Source organism: Macadamia integrifolia, chromosome 13 (assembly GCF_013358625.1).
Source record: "Macadamia integrifolia cultivar HAES 741 chromosome 13, SCU_Mint_v3, whole genome shotgun sequence".
Classification (NCBI taxonomy): domain Eukaryota; kingdom Viridiplantae; phylum Streptophyta; class Magnoliopsida; order Proteales; family Proteaceae; genus Macadamia; species Macadamia integrifolia.
The window spans coordinates 18,775,835-18,803,606 of NC_056569.1; the positions used below are offsets into that span (position 1 = coordinate 18,775,835).

Sequence of the window (27,772 nt, forward strand, 5' to 3'; positions counted from 1 at the left end):
TCAGAGACAGATCAACCTGAGCCGTTACAGGGTATAAAACAGCCACTCCTTGGCCTGAAAACCCATCGCTCAAAGGTTCTTTCTCTGTCACCAGAGAACCGGAACTACGGAGTAACCTGCAATAGGGCGTGGCCTAGAACATCAGTTGGACTAAGAGAGGTTCGAACCGACAAAGGGAGCTACCGGAGACGGACCTTAGCCGGAGAAGGGGAGGGGGTTAGGCTCTGATACCCTTAATTCATTAACTCAGAGGCTTTAAATAGCCTAGGGATACAAAGGATAAGCCCAGACATGTGGGACCCAAGCCATGTGTCCTTCACATGGACTTCACATGCTTGTGGGACCGTATGTCGGGAGTGTCGGCATACATACACAAATACAGAATACAAAACTTACTCCTACGCATACATACGATAGAGTTACATACGACGCGAGGCTACCTTACATACATACCACAATACTTACTCCTACGTATGTTTACTACAGAGTTACATACGAATACAGATACACACTACAATACTTAATCAGTATCTGGGTCCGAAGAACTGCTGTACGGATAGAATGCTGCTTTATCAATGAGCCAATCGTCATAGGCATCCATGAGAGGGATGAGACGTGGACAAAGCAGTCGACCATTCTGATGAAGTTCCCAAGCAGAATCAACGGTCTGGAGAAGAGGGCCTGGAACTTGATGGGGTTGTGTATCATTGACTTGACACATGGTGTGGAGAAACTGTCGCCACTCTGATCGATGCTGTCGTCGATTAATGAAGAGAGTGTAGGGCTTTGTTTCATACACATGTTAGTCTGTTGTGTAATCAATGCAATGGCAGGGGTTTAGGGTATGTGGAGGGTCAGTGATTTGAAGCACTGCTGGAGGCCTATGAAATAGGATAATGGTATGGTGCATAGGGATGTCAGGGGAATCATCTGGTGGAAGAAGAGAGGTGAAGAGATCCAACCATGTTTCCATAGGAGCAAAGAGCTGTAGGAACTGGAGGATAGGGCGATTAGGCTGGTGAGGGTGTATGGGATCACACCATCGAGAACACATACCATAAATGGCTTGGAGGGGAAAACTGATGGCGATGGAGTAGGCTGTACATAAATGCCAGAATATGCATTTATATATAAGGGGTAATTCCTGTAGGTCATGGAAGGAATTGAAGGTAAAAACTGTGAGGTAGGGGAAGTCTGGATGGCAAGAAGACCCAGCAAGGAAAAGACCTTCTTGGCGAAGGGCTATTCTGAGAAGCTGGATTGCTGTGAGCTTGCTGTAGGTAAGGATGGCTTTATATGTTAAGGTGTGGAGGATTTCGGGAGGAAGATGAGGAGGGATGTTACAGCACAGGGTATGATTTGGACTGGGTAAGGGTGTGGCTGAGGAGGAGGAAGATGAAGCTCCTGGAGTTAGAGGGTATAGTAATGGGATAACCGAAAAGGTAGAGGTTGGTCGGGAAAGGAAGTCTGCCAAGACATTTTCTTTTCCTTTGATGTGTTTGATATCAAAGGACCACTTTGAGAACCATTGAGCCCACCGGAGCAGTTGATCATTAGGGAGCTGTTTCTGTCTGAACTCGAGCATTCGGGGAAAACTTGACATGTCTAGTTCAATGAGAAACCTGTGGCCAATGAGGTGAAACTGGAACTTTTCAATGCCACGGCGTACTGCAAGAATTTCCTTGAATGTGGAGTGATAATGGGCTTCAGAGGTTTTGAATGAGCCACTCTTGTAACCACAGACTGTTCTTGTAGAATCAGGGTTTTCTTCTAAGAGAACTGCACCCCAGTGAGTATCACTAGCATCTGTTTGGAGAATCCTACGCCCATCAGAAGGAATCTGTAAACAGGGAAGTCTTGTAGTTAACTGCTTCAAAGCTTGAATAGCTGCAGAATGTTCAGAAGACCAGGGAGGAGCATTCTTTCTCAATAGTTGATGAAGAACAGACGTGTGGCTGATTTGTTGAGGAAGAAACTCAGTCATGTAGTTGACTATACCAAGAAACTGCTGGACCTGGTGTTTTGTCAGAGGACCATCAGGGAATTGCTGTAAAGAAGTAGCAATATGTGGCTGAAGTTTGTATGTTCCTTTGGTAATAGTGACGCCAAGAAAATCAATGGTCGAGACACCAAGCTGCATTTTCTTTGGGGAGAGCATGATTCCATAGTCTTGAACAATCTGATGGAAATGGTGAAGGAGGCTTAAATGTTCATCCTGTGTGGATGAAAACAGAAGAATATCATCAATATAAATCAGGGCCTGTTCTTGAATGGGAGCAAAGATTTGCATCATGGCACGCTGGAATATTGATGGAGCCGTCTTCAAACCAAATGGCATAACTGTCCACTGTAAATGATGACCAGGGACGCAAAAAGCTGTCTTTGGTCTATCTTCAGGAATAAAACCAAGTTGCCAAAAACCTGCTTTCAGATCAAACTTGGAGAAGACAGTTGCTGAGGCTAACTGAAGTAACAGAGCAGGACGGGTTGGTAATGGAAATTTATCATCAGCCAGGAAAAAGTTCAGAGGCCGATAATTAATAACCATTCTCATTTTTCCACGGATCTGTTCTGTCCTTTTGTTCACATAGAATGCCTGACATGCCCATGGAGACACAGTTGGTTCAAGTAGTCCTTGAGCTTGTAGTTGAGTAAGTTCTTGGACTGCAAGTGTCAGATGTTCAGGGGGCATTCCAGGATGACTGGCTTTTGTTGGATTAACATCTTCATTCTTCTTAAATGGTAAAGAGATGAAGAACTGTGAATTCTGCCAGAGAGGATGTGTGCACTTTGTCAGGAACTCAGTATGAGAGTCTGCACAAGAGCTTTGCAGAAGTTTTCCTTTAAACTCATCGAATAAAGTAGGACCTGTTCCTGCAAGGAATATGTTAGAAAAAGGGGACCAGGGGAGAAGTTGCTGTTTATACACAAGACCTTGGGGAGTCCATTTAAGGGGAAGATGACTGAGGACATCAAAACCTATAATAAGGTCTTTACCGGGACACTGGGATCCTAACATAACATGGGAGAAAGAAAGGGTTGGAAGGAGTTGGATTTTAATGGGTTTCCTAGTAACTAGGGTGATATAGAAGGTTTCACCATTAGCTGCTAAAAATGGTAATGGAGGGACTTGAGGTTTCCAAAAATGGTTGGGAAGGACCTTTGGGGACAAAATGGTTGTTGCCGCACCTGTATCCAGAAAAGCTATTAGCTGGACTGGTTTAGCATATGGTTCAGGAATGAGGGTTACTGCCGCATGGGGTAAGGAGATAGACTGACACGGAGGAGGTGTTGGGTCTTTGTTCTGGGAAAGGAAGGGGATAACCTGGTAGAGGGGATCTGATTCCTCGGACTCGGAATAGGGGGACTCTGGGTCTGAGTCTGTGAGGTGTTGGGGATCAACCTCATCTGGATAATCAATAGCAAAGAGGGAGAGATCCGTAGGCTCTGCATCTAAGGAATACAGAGATTCAAGATCAGCATCTTGTAGATCATCATGATGGAGGGAGGCGAGCATATGCAGCACCTTATCTTTCTTACTTCGGTTAGGACAATTTTTTGCAAAATGTCCATCTTTTCCACAGATGAAGCAAGAAGTATTCTTGGTTTTCCCACGGAATTGTTTTTTCCGAAGGAATTTCCACTGCGGTTTAAACCGTTTGTACCGAGAAGGTTTAAACGGAAACCGTTTCTTGTGCTTTCTGGAAGAACGAAAGAACTGCTTGTGATGGAACTGCTTCTTTGTCGGACAGTCACAGTTGTGATCCGAACCTTTGCACTTAATCTTCATCCAGGAAGTGTCACAGGCAGAGGACACTTTATCAGACTTGGACTGTAATTCTTTCCAGATTTTCTTGACATTGCACAGTTTGTCAAGGGCTGTGAGAGCAAAACTGTATAGGGACCCAATACTGCAGGATGCCAGAGCAATGTTCTGGTTGCGTAGGAACTGCAGGGTATCAGCACCAAGAGGATCTGGAAGGGAATTCAGGAAGATCTGCTTGAGGTTCTCATCATCAAGGCCACCAATCTTATGGAATCTGTCTGTCATGCGCACATAGTGTCTATCGAGATCTGGACGAGCCAGAGAACAACACTTGAGCTGTAAAAACTCTTCACGAGCTTTTATAACATCATTGGAGACAGGACCAAGGAATTCTTGATATAAGACTGTAATGAACTGGCCTTCAGGTAGTTGTACAAGCTGTAATTGTCGATAACCACCAAGAGCTAAATACCATTCCCTGAGTTTTCCTTGAAGTCGTGCAACAAACTTAGTCAGAACACTGACTGATGTAGCACCTTCTTGTAGGAGTTCAGCATTAATCCAGGCATGGAAATCAGCAAACTTAGATGCCCATTTAGAGACAGGGACATCATCCAAGGTGAAGAACTGTTTAGGGTCTTGGTTTGAGAATGGGGCATATGTTGGAGGGGGCTGTGGTGCAGGTTCAGGATTATGGACCATAGGGTCTTCCTGATCACCATCCATCTCATCAACAGTAGGAGGTGCAGGATATGGACCAGGGGGATCTTGGCCTGTGTTCATGAAGGAAGGGACAGGTGTAGGATCATGGAGAGCTAGAGTGGTGAGAAGATCTGTGAGGACATCATCACCGGAGGGAGTTATGGCACCAATAGGAGGATATTTGGGTTTGGTTCGAGGTGGAGAAGGTGAAGGTGAAGGTGAGGGATAGGTAGGAATAGGTGGTGTAGGTGCAGGATAGGAAACAGCCATAGGGTACGGTTGAAATTGAGGAGGTGAAGGGCTTTCCAACGTTGGGTTTATGATAGGGTGTTTTTGTTTCTGTTGCTGTTGCCTGGGGTTCAGATTTCGTTGCTGACGTTGTAATGCCTTTAATTCTTCAAGGGGGAAGGATCTCTGGGAAGCCACCGGGGGAGCCGGTATGGTATACACGGCAAAAGGATCATGAGGAGCCATACTGGGAACTGTCAAGGGAAGAGGCTGCTGTCGACTGGATGTTGCTGCCTGAGGTGGAGCTTGTTGAAGGCTATGAAGCTGTGCTTCAAGAAACCTCAGATGTTTCTCTTTTTGGCCTATAAGGGCAAAGGCCTGAGCTGTATCAGCAGTCGAAGACGCTATACCAGCAAGTTCCATATGGACTTGATCCATCTCAGTTTTCAGGGATTGAATCAACTGAGTATGCCGGCCAACAGTACTATGAGTGTGCTGGGTAGTAGCAAGGATACGTTCCAAGTACTGGTTTTGGACTATGGCATTTTCATTTTGCCAATTAAGAGCTGCTTCAGCTGGGGAGATCTCTTTTGGTTGTCCGGAAGGGAGAATAGGTGGTTTCACTTTCCAAACATGACGGATACCATGAGAATCAGGACCATAATCAGTAGGACCAGGAAAATTCTTCATAGGAGAAGAAGAAGAAGAAGAGGATCCTGGAGCATACATGCAACAAGGGGGGACCATAGGAGAGGGTGGAATAACTGGTAGAGGAGGTTTACAAACCGGAGTAGGAGGTGGAACATAAGGTGGTTCCGGAGAGGGGTTTCCATATTTTACCATGAAGGGGTACCGGGCTTCAGTGCTTAAGGGACCAACGGTGGTATCTCCTGACTCATATCGTTCCCTAAGAAGAGTCTGGGAGGACTTTCTTTTAGGACGATAGGTTTCTTCATCATCAGAGGTCTGGAGACAATCATCACAGTCACAGAGGTCAAAGTACTTATGACCGGAGACTGGATCGGAGAAATAGTAAACTGGGTCTCCTTGAGCATCAAAAGATTTGATTGGGATTTTCTCGTGGGAAATCATGCCCTGAAACCGAGTAGGAAAAGGAGATGGTAATGGTTGTGGAGGGGGAAACCTGATTTCAACCTCACCAGAAGGGTGATGGATATACTGTGGGTCTGTAGACTGAAGGGGTTCAACCGGAGCAGGTTGCTGGGAAGCCATCTGCTGTTCATAAGCCGTAACCCAAGAAGAGGGAAGGAGACGAAGAAGTTCATCTCGAGAAATTTGTCTTGGGACATGGGTAAGGCTAGGAACATGGTCAGAATCCACGGAGAGGAATAGAGCATCCTCAGAATGTCCTGTGGACAGATCAAAGGCATGGTTCTGTAACCGATAAGCCATTTGATAGTGGATGGTTCCTGCTAAAGCCGTAGGGGCAAGGGGAGAACCAGAGATCTGGATCTGGAACTTTAACGCGGTAGGGAGAAGAGGGTCTGCTAAGGGAACATTAAAGTTCGGGTACAGAGTAAGGAAGACGGTTCCTGCGTTCAAGGTGGTCTGGACAGTAGAACAAACAGCATGTTCATACCGGAGGAAACGACTGTCGAGAAGAGCAATTCGAGAGACCACGGGAAGGCCTTTCCTGCCATGGAAAGTAAGGGCAAATTTAATTGCACCTAAGTGGAGATGGGTATAACCCTGGTTTTGCCAATCAGGGATGAGAGAGGTCGGGATTTCCAAAGTGAACAGTTGTTCCTTATCAGTGGCAGGGATGTGATAGAGTTCACATCGAGAAGCCTGAACAAGTTCTTTAACCGGAGGGGTTTTCTTCCTAGGGGCCAGAAGGGATTTCCAGGTAGCAGAAGAAGAAGTCTTCTTTGGGAAGATAGTATAAGGGTTCAGTAAAGGAGAAGGGGTTGACGGAATAATTTGATCCTCAGGGAGATAATCAAATTCATATAGGGACGCGATGGAGGAAAAAGAAGATGACCGGGAAGAAGAAGGGGAAGTAGAAGAAGAAGAACTTCGAGAAGAAGTTGAGCGTCGTGACATACCGTGATGAAGGCTGGAATCCAAATCCGAGCAGCATCTCCCGTCGGTGAAACTCAATTAGATCAACGGATGCCTAGTCGAGGCCGATCAGGACCCCCGGAGTCCTTGGTCTCAGAGACAGATCAACCTGAGCCGTTACAGGGTATAAAACAGCCACTCCTTGGCCTGAGAACCCATCGCTCAAAAGTTCTTTCTCTGTCACCAGAGAACCGGAACTACGGAGTAACCTGCAATAGGGCGTGGCCTAGAACATCAGTTGGACTAAGAGAGGTTCGAACCGAGAAGGGGAGCCACCGGAGACGGACCTTAGCCGGAGAAGAGGACGGGGATAGGCTCTGATACCATTCTATCTCAGGGTATCCGTTTTTACACCAAGGCTCCTCTAATTCATTAATTCAGAGGCTTTAAATAGCCTAGGGATACAAAGGATAAGCACAGACATGTGGGACCCAAGCCATGTGTGCTTCACATGGACTTCACATGCTTGTGGGACCGTATGTCGGGAGTGTCGGCATACATACATAATACATACTCCTACTCACAAATATACATACTCATACTTGGACCTACTCATACTCACGTATACATACTACAGAAAACCATACGCATTACACAATACATATTTAATCAGTATCTGGATCCGAAGTACTGCTGTACAGATAGAATGCTGCTTTATCAATGAGCCAATCGTCATACGCATCCATGAGAGGGATGAGACGTGGACACAGCAGTCGACCATTCTGATGAAGTTCCCAAGCAGAATCAACGGTCTGGAGAAGAGGGCCTGGAACTTGATGAGGTTGTGTATTATTGACTTGGCACATGGTGTGGAGAAACTGTCGCCACTCTGATCGATGCTGTCGTCGATTAATGAAGAGAGTATAGGGCTTTGTTTCATACACATGGTAGTCTGTTGTGTAATCAATGCAATGGCAGGGGTTTAGGGTATGTGGAGGGTCAGTGATTTGAAGCACTGCTGGAGGTCTATGGAATAGGATAATGGTATGGTGCATAGGGATGTCAGGGGAATCATCTGGTGGAAGAAGAGAGGTGAAGAGATCCAACCATGTTTCCATAGGAGCAAAGAGCTGTAGGAACTGGAGGATAGGGCGATTAGGCTGGTGAGGGTGTATGGGATCACACCATCGAGAACACATACCATAAATGGCTTGGAGGGGAAAGCTGATGGCGATGGAGTAGGCTGTACATAAATGCCAGAATATGCATTTATATATAAGGGGTAATTCCTGTAGGTCATGGAAGGAATTGAAGGTAAAAACTGTGAGGTAGGGGAAGTCTGGGTGGCAAGAAGACCCAGCAAGGAAAAGACCTTCTTGGCGAAGGGCTATTCTGAGAAGCTGGATTGCTGTGAGCTTGCTGTAGGTAAGGATGGCTTTATATGTTAAGGTGTGAAGGATTTCGGGAGGAAGATGAGGAGGGATGTTACAGCACAGGGTATGATTTGGACTGGGTAAGGGTGTGGCTGAGGAGGAGGAAGATGAAGCTCCTGGAGTTAGAGGGTATAGTAATGGGATAACCGAAAAGGTAGAGGTTGGTCGGGAAAGGAAGTCTGCCAAAACATTTTCTTTTCCTTTGATGTGTTTGATATCAAAGGACCACTTTGAGAACCATTGAGCCCACCGGAGCAGTTGATCATGAGGGAGCTGTTTCTGTCTGAACTCAAGCATTCGAGGAAAGCTTGACATATCTAGTTCAATGAGGAATCTGTGGCCAATGAGGTGAAACTGGAACTTTTCAATGCCACGGCGTACTGCAAGAATTTCCTTGAATGTGGAGTGATAATGGGCTTCAGAGGTTTTGAATGAGCCACTCTTGTAACCACAGACTGTTCTTGTAGAATCAGGGTTTTCTTCTAGGAGAACTGCACCCCAGTGAGTATCACTAGCATCTGTTTGGAGAATCCTACGCCCATCAGAAGGAATCTGTAAACAGGGAAGTCTTGTAGTTAGCTGCTTCAAAGCTTGAATAGCTGCAGAATGTTCAGAAGACCAGGGAGGAGCATTCTTTCTCAATAGTTGATGAAGGACAGACGTGTGTCTGATTTGTTGAGGAAGAAACTCAGTCATGTAGTTGACTATACCAAGGAACTGCTGGACCTGTTGTTTTGTCAGAGGACCATCAGGGAATTGCTGTAGAGAAGTAGCAATATGTGGCTGAAGTTCGTATGTTCCTTTGGTAATAGTGACGCCAAGAAAATCAATGGTCGAGACACCAATCTGCATTTTCTTTGGGGAGAGCATGATTCCATAGTCTTGAACAATCTGATGGAAATGGTGAAGGAGGCTTAAATGTTCATCCTGTGTAGATGAAAACAGAAGAATATCATCAATATAAATCAGGGCCTGTTCTTGAATGGGAGCAAAGATTTGCATCATGGCACGCTGGAATATTGATGGAGCCGTCTTCAAACCAAATGGCATAACTGTCCACTGTAAATGATGACCAGGGACGCAAAAAGCTGTCTTTGGTCTATCTTCAGGAATAATACCAAGTTGCCAAAAACCTGCTTTCAGATCGAACTTGGAGAAGACAGTTGCTGAGGCTAACTGAAGTAACAGAGCAGGACGGGTTGGTAATGGAAATTTATCATCAGCCAGGAAAAAGTTCAGAGGCCGATAATTAATAACCATTCTCATTTTTCCACGGATTTGTTCTGTCCTTTTGTTCACATAGAACGCCTGACATGCCCATGGAGACACAGTCGGTTCAAGTAGTCCTTGTGCTTGTAATTGAGTAAGTTCTTGGACTGCAAGTGTCAGATGTTCAGGGGGCATTCCAGGATGACTGGCTTTTGTTGGATTAACATCTTCATTCTTCTTAAACGGTAAAGAGATGAAGAACTGTGAATTCTGCCAGAGAGGATGTGAGCACTTTGTCAGGAACTCAGTATGAGAGTCTGCACAAGAGCTTTACAGAAGTTTTCCTTTAAACTCATCGAATAAAGTAGGACCTGTTCCTGCAAGGAATATGTTAGAAAAAGGGGACCAGGGGAGAAGTTGTTGTTTATACACAAGACCTTGGGGAGTCCATTTAAGGGGAAGGTGACTGAGGACATCAAAACCTATAATAAGGTCTTTACCGGGACACTGGGATCCTAACATAACATGGGAGAAAGAAAGGGTTGGAAGGAGTTGGATTTTGATGGGTTTTCTAGTAACTAGGGTGATATAGAAGGTTTCACCATTAGCTGCTAAAAATGGTAATGGAGGGACTTGAGGTTTCCAAAAATGGTTGGGAAGGACTTTTGGGGACAAAATGGTTGTTGCAGCACCTGTATCCAGAAAAGCTATTAGATGGACTGGTTTAGCATATGGTTCAGGAATGAGGGTTACTGCCGCATGGGGTAAGGAGATAGACTGACACGGAGGAGGTGTTGGGTCTTTGTTCTGGGAAAGGAAGGGGATAACCTGGTAGAGGGGATCTGATTCCTCGGACTCGGAATAGGAGGACTCTGGGTCTGAGTCTGTGAGGTGTTGGGGATCAACCTCATCTGGATAATCAATAGCAAAGAGGGAGAGATCCGTAGGCTCTGCATCTAAGGAATACAGAGATTCAAGATCAGCATCTTGTAGATCATCATGATGGAGGGAGGCAAGCATATGCAGCACCTTATCTTTCTTACTTCGGTTAGGACAAGTTTTTGCAAAATGTCCATCTTTTCCACAGATGAAGCAAGAAGTATTCTTGGTTTTCCCGCGAAATTGTTTTTTCCGAAGGAATTTCCACTGGGGTTTAAACCGTTTGTACCGAGAAGGCTTAAACGGAAACCGTTTCTTGTGCTTTCTAGAGGAACGAAAGAATTGCTTGTGATGGAACTGCTTCTTTGTCGGACAATCACAGTTCTGATCCGAACCTTTGCACTTAATCTTCATCCAGGAAGTGTCACAGGCGGAGGACACTTTATCAGACTTGGACTGTAATTCTTTCCAGATTTTCTTGACATTGCACAGTTTGTCAAGAGCTGTGAGAGCAAAGCTGTATAGGGATCCGATACTGCAGGATGCCAGAGCAATGTTCTGGTTGCGTAGGAACTGCAGTGTATCAGCACCAAGAGGATCTGGAAGGGAATTCAGGAAGATCTGCTTGAGGTTCTCATCATCAAGGCCACCAATCTTATGGAACCTGTCTGTTATGCGCACATAGTGTTTGTCAAGATCTGGACGAGCCAGAGAACAACACTTGAGCTGTAAAAATTCTTCACGAGCTTTGGTAATATCATTGGAGACAGGACCAAGGAACTCTTGATATAAGACTGTAATGAACTGGCCTTCAGGTAGTTGTACAAGTTGTAATTGTCGATAACCACCAAGAGCTAAATACCATTCCCTGAGTTTTCCTTGAAGTCGTGCAACAAACTTAGTCAGAACACTGACTGATGTAGCACCTTCTTGTAGAAGTTCAGCATTAATCCAGGCGTGGAAATCAGCAAACTTAGATGTCCATTTAGAGACAGGGACATCATCTAAGGTAAAGAACTGTTTAGGGTCTTGGTTAGAGAAAGGGGCATATGTTGGAGGGGGCTGTGGTGCAGGTTCAGGATTATGGACCATAGGGTCATCCTGATCACCATCCATCTCATCAACAGTAGGAGGTGCAGGATATGGAGCAGGGGAATCTTGGCCTGTGTTCATGAAGGAAGGGACAGGTGTGGGATCATGGAGAGCTAAAGTGGTGAGAAGATCTGTGAGGACATCATCACCGGAAGGAGTTATGGCGCCGATAGAAGGATATTTGGGTTTGGTTCGAGGTGGAGAAGGTGAAGGTGAAGGTAAAGGTGATGGATAGGTAGGAATAGGTGGTGTGGGTGCAGGATAGGAAACTGCCATAGGATATGGTTGGAACTGGGGAGGAGTAGGTGTGTTCAAGGTTGGGTTTATGATAGGGAGTTTTTGTTTCTGTTGTTTCTGTTGCTGTTGCCTGGGGTTCAGATTCCGTTGCTGTCGTTGTAATGCCTTTAATTCTTCAAGGGGGAAGGATCTCTGAGAAGCTACCGGGGGAGCCGGTATAGTGTATACGGCAAAAGGATCTTGAGGAGCCATACTGGGAACTGTCAAGGGAAGAGGCTGCTGTCGACTAGATGTTGCTGCCTGAGGTGGAGTTTGTTGAAGACTGTGAAGCTGAGCTTCAAGAAACCTCAGATGTTTCTCTTTTTGGCCTATAAGGGCAAAGGCCTGAGCTGTGTCAGCAGTCGAAGAAGCTATTCCAGCAAGTTCCATATGGACTTGATCCATCTCAGATTTCAAGGAGTGAATCAACTGAGTATGCCGGTCAACAGTACGATGAGTGTTCTGGGTAGTAGCAAGAATACACTCCAAGTACTGGTTTTGGACTACGGCATTTTCATTTTGCCAATTAAGAGCTGCTTCAGCTGGGGAGATCTCTTTTGGTTGTCCAGAAGGGAGAATGGGTGGTTTAATTTTCCAAACATGACGGATACCAAGAGAATCAGGACCATAATCAGTAGGACCAGGAAAATTCTTTACAGGAGAAGAAGAAGAGGATCCTGGAGCATACATGCAACAAGGAGGAACCATAGGAGAGGGTGGTATAACAGGTGGAGGAGGTTTACAAACCGGAGGTGGAACATAAGGTGGTTCCGGAGGAGGGTTTCCATACTTAACCATAAAAGGATACCGGGCTTCAGTGCTTAAGGGGCCAACTGTGGTATCTCCTGACTCATATCGTTCCCGTAGAATAGTCTGGGAGGACTTTCGTTTGGGTTGATAGAATTTTTCATCATCAGAGTCTTGGAGACAATCATCACAGTCACAGAGGTCAAAATACTTGTGACCGGTGACTGGATCGGAAAAATAGTAAACTGGGTTGCCTTGAGCATCAAAAGATTTGATTGGAATCTTTTCTTGAGAAATCATGCCCTGAAACTGAGTAGGGAAAGGAGAGGGTAGAGGTTGTGGAGGAGGAAACCTAATTTCAACCTCACCGGAAGGGTGACGGATGTACTGCGGGTCTGTAGACTGGAGGGGTTCAACCGGAGCAGGTTGCTGAGAAGCCATCTGCTGTTCATAAGCCGTAACCCAAGAAGAGGGAAGGAGACGAAAAAGTTCATCTCGAGAAATTTGTCGTGGGACATGGGTAAGGCTAGGAACATGGTCAGAATCCACTGAGAGGAATAAAGCATCCTCAGAATGTCCTGTGGACAGATCAAAGGCATGGTTCTGTAACCGATAAGCCATTTGATAGTGGATAGTGCCTGCTAAAGCCGTAGGGGCAAGGGGAGAACCAGAGATATGGATCTGGAATTTTAACGCGGTCGGAAGAAGAGGGTCTGCTAGGGGGATATTAAAGTTAGGGTACAGGGTAAGGAAGACGGTTCCTGCGTTCAAAGTGGTCTGGACAGTAGAACAAACAGCATGTTCATACCGGAGAAAACGACTGTCGAGAAGAGCAATACGGGAGACCACAGGAAGGCCTTTCCTGCCATGGAAAGTAAGGGCAAATTTAATTGCACCTAAGTGGAGATGAGTATAACCCTGGTTTTGCCAGTCAGGGATGAGAGAGGTCGGGATCTCCAAAGTGAACAGTTGTTCCTTATCAGTGGCAGGGATGTGATATAGTTCACATCGGGAAGCCTGAACAAGTTCCTTAACCGGAGGGGTTTTCTTCCTAGGGGCCAGAAGGGATTTCCAAGTAGCAGAGGTGGAAGTCTTCTTTGGGAAGACAGTATAAGGGTTTAGAAAAGGAGAAGGGGTTGACGGAATAATTTGATCCTCAGGGAGATAATCAAATTCATATAAGGACTCGATGGAAGAAAAAGAAGATGACCGGGAAGAAGGACGGGAGGTAGAAGACAAAGAGTCAGAACTTCGGGAAGAAGTTGAGCGTCGTGAGAGAGACATACCGTGATGAAGGCTGGAATCCAAATCCGAGCAGCATCTCCCATCAGTGAAACTCCATTAGATCAACAGATGCCTAGTCGAGGCCGATCAGGACCCCCGGAGTCCAAGGTCTCAGAGACAGATCAACCTGAGCCGTTACAGGGTATAAAACAGCCACTCTTTGGCCTGAGGACCCATCGCTCAAAGGTTCTTTCTCTGTCACCAGAGAACCGGAACTACGGAGTAACCTGCAATAGGGCGTGGCCTAGAACATCCGTTGGACTAAGAGAGGTTCGAACCGAGAAGGGATGGCCGCCGGAGACGGACCTTAGCCGGAGAAAAGGGAGGGGATTGGCTCTGATACCATTCTTATTCTCAGGGTATCCGTTACACCAAGGGCTCTCTTGCCCAAATCCATTACTTAAGGGGCTTTAAATAGCCAAAGGGATACAAAGATAAGGGGGGGACATGTGGGGCCCAAGCCATGTGTCCTTCACATGGACGTCACGTGCTTGTGGGACCGTATGTCGGGAGTGTCGGCATACATACAAATAAATGAAACAGAATGGAAGCAATTCCTATTCTTGTTAAGACACCAATAAATGAAGCATTTGCAAGATATTCAACCACAGGAGATACATTGCCAACATCAAAACTATGAATAGAACATGAAAGCATAATAGTTTTCCAATTACAACCACCACGATGGAAGGACTAGCCATTTTTATTTGAGGTTCCAAGTTTTTCATTGCATTTATGATGCTGTCAGCAAAGATTGATCCAGGATTTGAGAGAAGGGGATATTTTATAGTGGGAACCATTAAAGCATCAAATTCCTATTTTCCAACCCTATCTCTCCAACCAACCAGCCTAAATTAAATTGTCCGTCAGTTAAGAAATTCCACAAAACCCTGTATTTCTTCTTATTCTTAGATCAATTTTCTGCATATTTCAGATGAAAACTAAATCCTAATCAAGCCTCTACTATGATACTATCAAAACTTAAATTTTTTATTTCTTTTCAGCCTCTAGAATCTTTACATTCTGTTTCTTGTATCAATTGTCTCTGATAATTCAACATAATTTTTCATAACCCACCTTACAACACGATGGTAAGGTTATGAAATTTTCATCCCAAGCTACGTCAACAATGTGGAATTAAATCCTCAACATGTATCAAACTCCTTTCCACATGTCTGCTGGAAAGCCATGAAGAATTACATGTATACCACCAACAGGCAATGGCCTTGTGAATTTTGTTTGTTTGTAGCACTGCACTTTTTTTTTCATTTGTGATAACATCCTACTTGCCCTTTTTAAAACACTATTTATTACAAGAAACCTAAAATAATAATAATAATAATAATAATAACAAAAAATTGGATTCAAATGAGTTAATGAACATTTATAAACAAATCAATCGCTAAATGCAAACAACCAAGAACCATTCCAGTTCCTTCCAAAATCTTCAAGAATCTTACATGGAAATACTGATAGTTCATTGGTAAGTGGTAACTGTAACCTGCATTCAGTATCACTTCTGGTTTTTCATCATGGCTTTTCTAAAAAACATTTAAATCAATTCTTACAAGTGACTGTCGTAGAAAACAAGTACTTGCAGTAAATGCTCCGACCCCCAGGAAAAATAACAGATGGTTTCCTAGAATGAGAAATTTTTTGTTCGAACAAAACCACTCCAAAAGAGGAAAAAAGATCAAAGCACCACTACAAAGAACAGAATTTGTGCCAAACCAAATTTTAGGCAGAACCACTCCAGGGAATCAAAATTTCCTCAAAATCACTCCAAACAAGTGACAAAAAAGTGCCCTAGATAACCATGAACAAAGTGAAGTTGGAGTCAGCCATGTTTCATCTTTCAAGCAGAACCACCCCGACCCCCTCTCCCACCCCCAAAAAAAAAAAAAAATCATTGAAGTACAAGCAAAGGTATCTTTCCCATTGGATGGTTTGGGGAACAATGGACAAAATATTATCATCAGCCATTCAATAGGTATCTTTCATGGAGTGGTTTGGGAGTTTGGGAAAACAATGGCCAAAAGAATATCTATTTTACATGAATGTATAACAGAAAGAAGAATTTCAAGGACTTAAAAGTTGTTTACCTCCTTTCAGAGGGGGATCTTGACTGACTGTATCCTGCAACAAATGCACAACGAGACACCAAAACCAAATGATGTTAGAGGTGTTCATTTGCACAAAAGTAAAAGATAATAAGACTGAAAATATAAGATAAATTTTAACAGGGATAGGACGCAAAGGTGTATATTGTAAAAAACTTAGTCAGTCACTCGTAAACCAATGACAAAGAATAAGGGAGGAAATTTAAAAGGAATCAGAATAAGACTGAAAATATAAGGAATGTTGAGCACTAAAGTAGTCAATTTTACCCCTATTATAGGGAACACGTTTCTGACTCCGAAATGTTTGATGGCCTCTTGCATCTCTCCTTGGGGAGTATCTTCGCTGGGGAGAATGCCTTCTGTCAAGCTTATCCCTCAAATCACTATCTACATAGTCCCTCCGACCTGCAATGATGAAAAGAAAAATATTTTATGTTGTTAACATGACAGCTTCCATCTGTTTTTCAAAGCTAAAGGCCAAGTGGATAATCCATGGGTGATATAAAAAACTAAGCTTACCATCACATGGAGCAATATGAGAAAATAATGAACAGTAACAGTGTCTCCTTGCCAGTTCCAAAGGGGCCATGGAAATAAACGCTCTCATAAAAATACATTGATATGTCTATAACTGTGTTTGATCATACCATTGAGAAAACCCTTTGAATATCAAAGAAGCATATAATAAGGATGGATGATACGCCTGCCTTCTTGAGCAATAAGAAAAACAATGAAACCTGAATGGTACAGATTTCTTCCCAGCGCCATAAACTACATATAATATATAAAGGCATCTCCCATCCAATAAAATTTGGCCCTCCAAGACCACATCTTCCAATGGTAATCATCTGTGCTATATCACCATCAAAGAAATCCTTTCCCATATTACTCAAGGAGGACTGAGGACTCATAGATGATGTCAATACCATGTGCTCCACCATAACATGTACTGCAGAACTTACTACAAAAAACATTTGGATATTCACTAAACCTGATTATAATTTAAAATACCATGGAAGATTAAATATTTGTGAAAACCTTATATCTATTATTCTTCGAACAGACCTTCACTGTTTCAGAGAAGCACTACCAAACAACCGGAATTAGAAGGTTTGAAATAAGTAATGTCATGAACTGCATTAAAAAACACCAATGAACTAGATTGTCCTTTGAGATGCAAGAGAATAGGAAACCAGAAGTTAAGTAATGCTCACATCACGGACAAAAGACTAATATCACATTAACCAGATACACAGTGGAATGGGAAATCGTCTAGTCAAGAAGAAATTACTACCAATTATTATATAATATTAACATGTACGCATTTCTGCTATATGATCTGGATACAACAGAATGAAAAACAGTAAAATGCAAAACCTATTCGCATATATTGGCACACATTCCATTAATTATTATCAACAAGATCAAGGAAAAATATTAATAATACACCAGTCAACTGGTGAGAGCCAACTTATAACTCAAACTTAATATGCAATAAAATGATCTAAAAGACTAAACCAAATCAAATGTTCTATAACAGTGAGCCCTAAACTTGAAAACAGGACAACTTATGGCCTCACAAAAATGATAATTATACGGTTCAAAATCTCTACACAGAGGCTAGACCTTAAATGAGCTAAAATTTTGCTGGGAAGGTCTGAGAACCACATGCAGGTTTGACTAAATTTAATCTACATATTCATTGCTATATATCTATAGTTTTTCATGCAAATTGGGAAGTTGAATGGAAATCTCAAAATTCACAAACCAATGCTCTACTTAAACCTTCCTTCAAAAGAAGCCATCTCGCACCATGTTCAAAATCTTCTGCAGTACAAATTGCATGTCGCACATGATTAACAGGCATGATGATGCCACATGTGGGAAAAAGGTTTAGGATACATGAGAAACCTCAACTTTGAGAAATTACCTGCCAAATGCATGTTCATATAGGCACATGCATACACAAACTATAATGCATAATCGTAACACACTTTCAATTATTTTTGTTGTCTACTACAAATAATTAACTATCAATGCATGACAATATTGAGCCACCTAAATATCATACACTAAGAAGTACTTTAATAAAGTTTAAATTAAACTACAAATTAAAAAAAGACATATTACAGAACTCAACACAAATAAGCTTTATTTAGTTTACAAAATGCGGTCAACTATACAAATCCTGTATTCCTGTTTCCCCATTCGACTCCAAGTCATATTTGTTGGCAATTCAAAGCTATCCATGTTGTCCACACCATTTTTAAACTTTCTGTTGAAATATTGCAGCAAGGATAAGAGTTTAATATTTTTGTAAAACGTTACCTAAAATGTATCCTAAAAAAAGTTTAACAATTTCAGTCATAAGAACTTACTGAAAGTATTTGCTCAGTTCAAGCTTAACTGTCATAAAAAATATTTGAAGCTTATTCAACCATCAAAAGTTATTCTTCGTTACCAATTTACCATCATAGTTGCAATTATTGTTACAACACCTCTGTTTCATTACATCTAAAGTTATTCTTCGTCACCAATTTACGGTCATAGTTGGAATTATTGTTACAGCTATCTCCACAGATACATCTCTTTTGCATATGTGGAAGTGGAGTGTAATGACTGAGAGTATGCAAAGACACAGATGGGGGTCATCCAACAAAGATTAAACAGAACTCTACACAAGGATTTGACCCACACCAGTGTCATTTCCAGCCACTTCTCTCTCTCTCTCTCTCTCTGGTTTTTTTTTTTGGGGGGGGGGGTGGTGGTGGGGTGTGGAGGCCTGTTTGCCTCAATGCTGCCAATTTGTTCAATGGAAGAATACACAGTTTCCTAAAGGAAAGTTCTTCGTTGATTACATCTTTCCCTTGATTGATGATCTCTTTCAAACTACTCAGATGTCACGACACAAGCATATGATCAATATAAACTATAAAGTCATCAATCTCACAATAGGCGTGACTATTCGAAAAATAAGTATAAGAGTATAGACCAACGAAACTGTGAACACTCATTGCGGGAAGAAAAGATGCATCCAATGCCTGGAGAAAAAAATAATAACATGCTCACATACATAAATAACAATTCCATAGATTTTCTGCCGCAAAATGGGAAACCTAATTCATTCTTGTTAGGGTATGAAAACACTCTTCTTTTTTTTCTTTTTCTTTTTTTTTTGGGGGGGGGTTGGTGGTATGAAAACACTAGCAGAAGGATACAAACGTTCTTACCAATGAAGGAACCAGAAAGCCGCCTAAGCTCCGCATCGCCATGGGCAAATGAGCAGCTTTCACGGGGACAGCGGCCTCTCTGATAAAGTATGCAAAGCTTGGTTTTGTAGAGCTTCCGTTCAAGCATCGTAAACGAAAACAAGCCCTTGGATTTAGAAATCAATAATCTCGAAGCAGATAAATAAACGCAGCCTAAATTATACGCAATCAATTGACGTCAAAGAGACATATAACGAATTACAGAATTGATCCGAGCGCAGTCATAAACCATCTGTCCTGCATGTTAAAGAAACTATAATCGTGAGTTCGACGCTTAGAAACTCAATTTCTACAGTAAAAACAATGGTTTTGCCACCATCCACCATGAATAACCGAATATCATTTAATTTGCTTCAATTCGACCATGAACTATGTGCAGAATAGCAAACTGATAGTACCTCGAAAAGAAGTGAGTTGACCGCCTCAGCGAATAAACCCTAGAAATCCACAAATGTGATATTAAACCCTAGAAATCCACAAAGGGCGGGAGTCTATTACTTCTCAGAGCTTATGATGGTTAAGAACTTACGATATAGAAAAAAAGGGGAAGTGCTTCCTGTGGGGGGGAGCGTGGCTCTGCACGTGCGGGGTGACCAATAAGAGTGCAAGAGAAAGCATAACAGGGTGTCATTTTGTATTTCATGGGCACGCGAACATTCCGGCCTCATGGGAGATCCTATTTCATGCAAAATTACCTAGGTGGAGACGTACACACGTGGGTAAAGAATCCAAACTCCTTTAGGTGTAGAATCATGTTCCCTTATGGAAATTGTTTTCGCTTAAAAAAGGGTAGGGGATTACCTGCGTGGCCCTGTGTTAGTGCGGGGTCAATGAAAGTGTACGTGCAAACATCAACATGTGTAGGATTTTAAACTTTTGAGGGACATGACAGTCATTTCTCCCTATTTTTGGGCAAATGCCACACAGCCATTCAAGCTTCTTACAAGGGAGAAAGAAAGTTGCCTCGTCGTATGGATTGTAAGGTCCCTATGCCAAAAAATGGGCAATGCAAAATTACCGTCCCACCCCTGTAAAATGAAAAATATCATTCATGTTGATGTCCCTTCACACTCTCATTGACCTCTCGCTGGTGCAGAATCACTCAACAAGATAGCAGTGGTCTCTTGCCTGAGAAATTACAACACACCCTCACCCATCTTAGCACATGTAAGGGTTCTAGAAATTCTATCAAGGGAACGCTATGGATTAATCACATAATTTAACAACCAGATTCAATATATTGTATCATAGGTACCTCTCTCTCTCTCTCTTTTTGGATAAAATCATATGTAACCCTCTCATGTATGTTTATACATTCCACTTTTATCCTTTAATGTTATTAGTTTTGGGGAAAAAAGTGTTGCTCGGTAACGTCTTTTTACGCCCACTCATATGGGGTAACGAAATGACCGTCCTACTTTGAACCGACGGAACTTGAAGGTTACACTGGCAAGTGTCAACCTCTCTCAATCAAGAGAGGTTCCTAACTGCCCTTCTGATTTACTTATGATGGTGGCGTCAATTGGCTCTGACCATAAGCCATTTGTAAAAAAAAATCCGTTTCAAGCGGCTTGGTTTATACATCCAGGCTTTCACACTTTCTTTCTTTCAAAATTAGGGGGAGGGGGGGATGTGGCTCCTCTACAGCTCAAGGGTGAGCTTCCATTCTGGTGGCTCAGGCTGGATGGGTGACACATGGTATTTTTTGTATCCAAGGAAGAGAACGTCAAAGCCATATTGGCAAGCCTGAACGTGAGAAACAGGGGATATTTGGCAAATCAATATACCCTTCGTTCGTTTGTCTCCCTCTTTGTGGGATTTTTTTCTGCTTAAGTTTCTTGGAAGAGCGACCTCCACTACCACCACCACATGCACTATTGTTGTTGCTATATTTATGTTGTTGTTGTTCTTCTTGTACCATTCTTCTTCTCTGCCATCTAACTAGAGGAAGATCCTAGATGAATAAAAAATGGAAAAGAAGACAACCTAGATGCACAAAATGAAAATGAAGAGACCTAGATACAAGAGATTCAGAAAATAATCGGATTCTTGAGAGAAATTAGTAAATTCTTGTATAGGTTTTGTTCCTAAGAACGAAAAACAAGGTACATGAGAAGTAGTAAAGTGGAGGGGAACAGAAGAAGGGAAGAAAACCCAAATGTGAGAAATAGAGAAATAAAAAACGTAAGTCAATAGAAAACCAAAATCCCCATATTTGAAAACTAAAATCTCGCAGGCTTTGGAGTCAAAATCGCCTACTTAAGGGAAGAAACATAGATGCTAACCCAAGTTTTTAGCGAAAGATGGAGATGGAGAGAGAAACTGAGAGTTCCGGATCTCCCTCTCATCAGTTCTCTTGTCTGAGAGACGAATCAACCCGAACAAAGAGCCAAATATCCCCTATTTCTCACGTTCAGGCTTGCCAATACGGCTTTAAAGTTCTCCTCCCTTGGATTAAAAAAAATACCACATATCGCCCATCCAGCCTGAGCCACCAAAATTGCAGCTCACCCCCTAGATGTAGAGGAGCCGAATCCGGGAGTGGGGGGATGGGATTTAGGATTTCAAAACTAAGGGCCCGTTTGATAATGTTTCTGCCGTTTCTGTTTCAAGAAACGGCAAAAACAGAAATTTTTGCTTTTTTGGAACAAAAACAGAATTTTGGGTGTTTGATAAACCTTTGTTTCTTGAAATGTTTCTTGAAATCTTTTTTCTCTTCTTGGAGAAGACTTGCCAAAAAGCTGGCAAAGGTTTATAAGATCACCGCTTGATCCGGCCAACTGAAGGTGGGCATCTGGTTTGATTGTGCAACAGGTAAAGTCATCTCTCTTTCTCTCTTTGTTCTACAATTTTGAATCATTCTAACAATTCTCTCTGATGGATTTTCTAGGGATTGGCAAGAGGGAATACCGGCCCTTAGTCTCAAGATAGAAACGGAGATCAGAACCTACGAGCCAAAATGGAAGTGGTAATACCGGCACCGACCGTCATGGATTTCAACTTCGACAGCACCTGTTCAACGCCTTACATAAGTGCTCCATCCAGTCCGAAACGTTTTTGGGCGTTCTACTTTAGCGCTCCCACCAGCCCTTCTCGTGCCTCTGCCTTCTACCGTGAATTTAGGGCCCGTTTGATAATGTTTTAAGAAACGCATTTCTACCGTTTCTGTGTCAAGAAATGACAGAGAAACGGCAGAAACGGAACAAAAAGCGTTTGATAAACCTATTCCGTTTCTCCTGTTTTCATAAATAGAAATCAAAATTTATGGTGATTTCTGTTCCGAGAAACGGACATGACGAAACAAGTTATACTTGTTTCATCGTTTCCAAAAACAAGTGAATGAATGGATTTTGGAGTTGTGCGCCCTCTCTTCTCAAACCTCAAATGACTCCATAGGTCTGCAACTCGAGTTCACGATGCATACCGTTCCCACTTTGTCCACGACACATACCTCTGACAAAGATTACGAGTATAGGCCAATGACTCCGATTTGGGACGAGGTGGAGATCTTGCTTACAGAAGCGGCGACATCATAGGGCTTTTCCAAGTTGAGGCCTCATCACCGAGCTGGAGATGAGGAGGAGGTTTCAGAGGTCGGATTACGCCGTCATCAAAGAGATCCTCAGCAGAGAGAGAGGTTCTCTCGTGATGCCCACTGAAATCGAAGGCGAAATCATCGTCCACATTGTCATTGTTTTTGCTGCTGGCCTTGGATTTGGGCGTCTCGGGCTTCTCTTCGCAGGGATGATCAGTGAAGTGGCAAATTCCTCCTCCGCCTACCTCTTCTATCTTTTATTCCTCTCTTTATTTGGTGATGGTGTTTATAATGGTCTCTGATACTTGTGAAACAGTTTTATTTAATTTGACTTATTCTGATGTGGTTTGGTGGTGATAGTGTGTCAACATATTTTGTAATTATCCTTATGTGTATGGTTTACCAGGTGACTATCTTTGTAAAAAAATTTGAAAATTCAATATCGTTATGTTGTCGAAATTTTTATTACGTTATGAGTTAATGGTTTATGGAATAGACCCATTGGTCCTTTGTTAATTTGTCTATGTTCTACTCCCATACATGCTATGGAATGTAAGTATTTAGACTTTTTCTTCTTATTACAGATTTTACTCGTTTAAAGCTTTTATGTTTTACCCAACCCTGGGGTCCTATTATATGACTCTATGGGATTTAACTTGTATGTTGTGTGTGAGTAGAGCATCACGCTCTAATACCACCATTGTCACACACCGTTCCACACAGAATCGGACTGGTGATCAAGTTAACACCTGTTAACCCAAAACCTGTTAGGATCACATGACATAGTAACCACAGCATAGCATACACACACTAAGTTAAATAAAATTTGTATTTTAGTGAAAGTCTTACCTGTACATATCTATAAATACCCCAATACTCTTGATACCCAAATTGTATTACATAACATAATTACATGTGGGCCCATAGGCGTGATATATACACAAGAAATACAATTTAAGCATCTAGAATACAAAAGGGGGTAACATCTCCAAAATAATCAGAAGGAATCCCTATATGGTATCAACGTTGCTGACTCATAACACAGCAATCGCACGGGCACTCGACGTCGTGCCCAAGATCTTTAGGGACCCACCGGTCCTCAATTAGAAATTCCATGGTGGCTTCCGGCTCCAGCTCTTCAGTCGGATGACCTGTAAGATCAAGTAAAAATGGTGTGCACGTGGGATGAGCTCACTAGCCCAGTAAGTGAAAAGAAATACCACACAAATATACGTAATACAAATGAACCTATATGCATGCAGTTCATTTTATTATCTTAACCCACCTAAACAACAATTCTAAGTCATAGGTTATGTGCTACTCACAACCACAGTGTGCGTATACCCCGGGTCTGAGTCACGAGCCCCATCCTGTGATACGCCTATAATGTTACCGGAGAATGCCTGCCGTTGGTACTGGAAAGTAAAATGCTCACCTAGAGCAACATTAAAGTAAATTGCTCACCCAGAACGACATTAAAGTAAAATACTCACTCAGAGTGACATTAAAGTAAAATGCTCACCCAGAGTGACATTAAATTTAAAAGCAATACGATTGGCCCTCTAATATATCACTGAAATTGTCGACAGGATATACCCAACACATAAGGTTGTAGCACAGGGATATGTCAATCCTAACTGCATGCTCTTATGTGAGATAGTACGACTGCATAGTGCCACCGCGTCCTATACCACAGGCCACCAAAGCATTCGTGCCCAAGCCGACTACGACCATCTAGTCTAACAAGCATCATAATCAATAATTAAAATCACCCATCTTACATCATGAAACAAGAACAGGCATTTAACAATTAAAGATATCAATATGTTAAATCATAATTGAATTTCATAATGCACACATCAATGCATGCAATGGCATTCATAGATGACTAGTTTACACAATAATAAATGATGACATGGCTAGTCTACAACCATAATGATATGATGCAATGTTCTCTTCCCATATACTTATTTGTGTATGATGATCACCCTTGGTACGAGGTAGATCTGCCGTGCAATGACGTGAGTTCTAGTACAACCTATGATAAAAGAGTTAGAATTTGTATACCTCCATTTTAAGGTCATAACCAGCGAGGTTTGATTATTCCAATGTGTTTAGAATCACAAAATTGGATTACCAGACAAATTTGGGTCTAATCGGAATCCGAGAAGTCGGATTGGAGGTCCACCCACCCCCTTTTATGTGCAATTTTCTCACATCTCTTCTCCTGCTCCTTTATGTGACCCTCTTTCTCATTGTTCTTGCTTGTTCCTTTTTTGGTTCTCCTTTACCCAGTCTCTGTTTTGGGCAGTAGTTGTAGCCTACTTTCTGACCTGCGAAGAACCCCCCCTCCCTGTGCAACCTCTCTCACCCCTCTTCTTCCTCTTCCTTTCTTTTATGTTGTTGTTACTACCCTGTTCCTGTTTTGGGCGATACTCCTAGATCCAAGAGAAAGCTTTGCTGAAGCTTTTAATCTCAATCGATTGATCTTGAGATTTGGGTTAAGAATAAAGCTTTCAAAGGCGATCAGGGACCTGGAGTTTCTTTTCCTAGTCCTTCCCGTTGTGAGCAAGTAAACCAATTGTAGGTTCTGGTTTCGCTGTTACCGCCATACCCACCTACTGGAGTTGGTCTTTTATGTTAATGTGTACATGATGATGACTCCATGGTTCGGAGTTCACATGGTGAGGGTTTGCGATGAGCTTTCTTGTGTTACTTAGAACCTTAGATGGTAGGTTGGATTGGTTGTAAGGACTTACTTTGGCTGGTTCTATACGTCTTTCAAAGGTTGAAGACAAACCTCCCCCACAACTTCCTTTTGTTTCATTTTTCATTTTTATCTATACCCACTTTCCAATTATACCCCTATAAGCCCCTTTAGGCCACTTTGTCCTTTAATTTCTTTTAGTTCCAAATCCAGCCTTGAACAATAATTCAAATTTCCACTTGTGTCCTCTCTCCTTAACTGATCCATTAAAACATTAGAAACTTCTAGTTATTACTAGATTGCCTTTCCACTTTTAAACTCCACTATAATTACAGTTTGCCATTATGTTCCAAGATCGGTTATTACACTTTTTCCAGTCCATTTAATTACCAAATTGCCATATTTCTAGTATTTGGCTTCCAAATACTTAAGTGGGCCCATAGCCATCTGATCTTTTGGGATCCACCTGTCCCGCATTAAAACCTGACCAATACAAAATGGATGAGACAAAACTTCAGTTACACCACATACAAATCAATGACATAAATCCTCTTGACTTCAGTGTGACTTGGGTGAGATATGCATTCCAAAACATTAAAGGATGGATTTCAAGCAATAGTTCACCTTTGATAAGATGAAATCACCAAGCCATCTATTACAGTCAACATAGTTGGAGTGAACAGAAGCTATAAACACCTGTAGCAGTAAAGGTCACATCGGTAACAAAAGTAATATTACAACCCGTCATTACTCAACAGGAAATTGCATTTATAAAAAAAGACTGACTCATAGGAAATTGCACATATTTTGTGGGGAATTTGGACGGATCCTCGGTCCATGTAAAAGACTTCTCAACATATGTCCAGAACTCTGCAACAATCTTAAAATTTTTTACAATAAGGATATCAAGAGAGAAGATAATGGTAAATCGGCATTAGTCTCTCAGATTAGAAATATCCCTAAAGGAATATAAATCAATGTACTAAGACTCTTAGCATTACTTTCAAAATGAAAAGAAGAAAAATGTAAATGGCTGAAAATCACAATGATCATATAAATTTTATGATTGAGAAAGCCTGTTGTAGGTACCATGACCTCCGCATGGTCGCGATATAGCGCGTCGCGTGGACACACGCTAGGGTTCGACCCTAATGAGATAGTATCCCCTAGTTATCAAATGCCATGGGGGGATACACGTTATGGGTAAAAGGGAGTTGCCACCTAGAAATGGTCTATGATCCATAAATGTCTCCCCCAATCAAGGGAGAGAGACTAATGACTCTGATGGATAAGGTTGGTTTACACCAAGATTCTGGACAAGTGTCAAGTGATAGATTATGAAGGTGTTAGGCACCCAGCCTGCCCGGCCCTAAGGCCGATCTCTTTCTGTTTGACCAAATTTTGTTTGTACCCTACTAACTAGTCTTAAATCTAGGTCACTGAAAACCCTAAACTAGGTATCTAAGCATGACATGTGAAAACCCTAAACCAAGTGTCTAAATTATGCTAGCTAGGTTATGATGCAAATAATGAAATGATTAAGCTAATTAAAAATTAAAGACCCTAAATGATTTAATTAATGGATTATGAGTCTTAGATTAAGCTAATTAAATAAGTCTAAACCTAGGATTAGTTTAGTAACTTATGAAACCCTAAATTAAACTAATTCGATTAATTGAGCCTGACGTAAATGGATGATCAATGAATTTGTGAGATCCTAAATTGAATTAATTAAAATGATTAATCCCAATCCCTAGTAATTTGTAAAATAAACATTTGCAATTCTACTTAATCTAATTGGTAAAAAGATTTATAAATTAAATGAGACCTAATTAATTTATAAAAGTGAAATGGATTAATTACATTAAATGAATGCATTTTTACTAATCTACCTAATCTAGTATAGGAGGATTAAATTAAACCTAAGGCTTAATTATGAAGCCTAATTGCACTAATTTTGTTTACCTTGAGCTAATCCTAAGATGAGTTAAACATTTTTCAAAACCCTAGTTAAGCTAATGAGAAGAGAATCTTTTAACTAATTAATCTAGTTAATTATCCTACATTAAATAACTAATTAGTTGATTGATTAAAATAAACAAACCACTAGAGGGAAAAAGATTGGTAATTACGCAAATTTAATAAATTGAATTCAATGAAAAAATAAAATGCAGTGATTTAAAAAGCTAAATAAACTAACCACAATTAAACAAACAATAGTTGAAATGACTAATTAAGTTAACTACGCTACTTTAATCAATCTAAATTAGTACCACACTAATACGAGTGAGGGTTGGAGTATAAAAGATAGGAGATAGTAGGAAAACCTAAATCCCCAATACGCACCTAATGCTACGAGCCGGTTTGAGGGGGGGCCAGCCACGCCCTTGCTAACATACGCCTTAGACTACGTCCCATACGTTATTAAGAGGGAAATAAAAGAAAATTATTTTATTTTAAAGTTTAAAATTAGGGGAATCCCAACCCTAAGTTTTAGGACTGG

General features: G+C 41.8%; 1 protein-coding gene across 2 annotated transcripts; it reads right to left on the reverse strand.

Moving 5' to 3' along the window:
- Window positions 1–14,635: 14,635 nt before the first annotated feature.
- LOC122059264 (zinc finger CCCH domain-containing protein 13) lies at window positions 14,636–19,577 on the reverse strand. Of its 2 annotated transcripts, XR_006134014.1 has the most exons (5): window positions 19,426–19,577; window positions 18,989–19,264; window positions 16,278–16,719; window positions 16,026–16,163; window positions 14,636–15,774 (listed from the first exon to the last, which is right to left on the reverse strand). XR_006134014.1 is itself a non-coding variant. In XM_042621959.1 (4 exons), exons 2-4 carry the CDS (start codon window positions 19,113–19,115, stop codon window positions 15,737–15,739), a joined length of 303 nt encoding a protein of 100 aa, XP_042477893.1. In that variant the 5' UTR covers window positions 19,116–19,264; window positions 19,426–19,575; the 3' UTR covers window positions 14,636–15,736. The 2 variants fall into 2 exon arrangements, 1 of the variants encoding a protein (XP_042477893.1); XM_042621959.1 differs by lacking the exon at window positions 16,278–16,719 and having other exon boundaries at window positions 19,426–19,575.
- Between the last annotated feature and the right edge of the window lie 8,195 nt (window positions 19,578–27,772).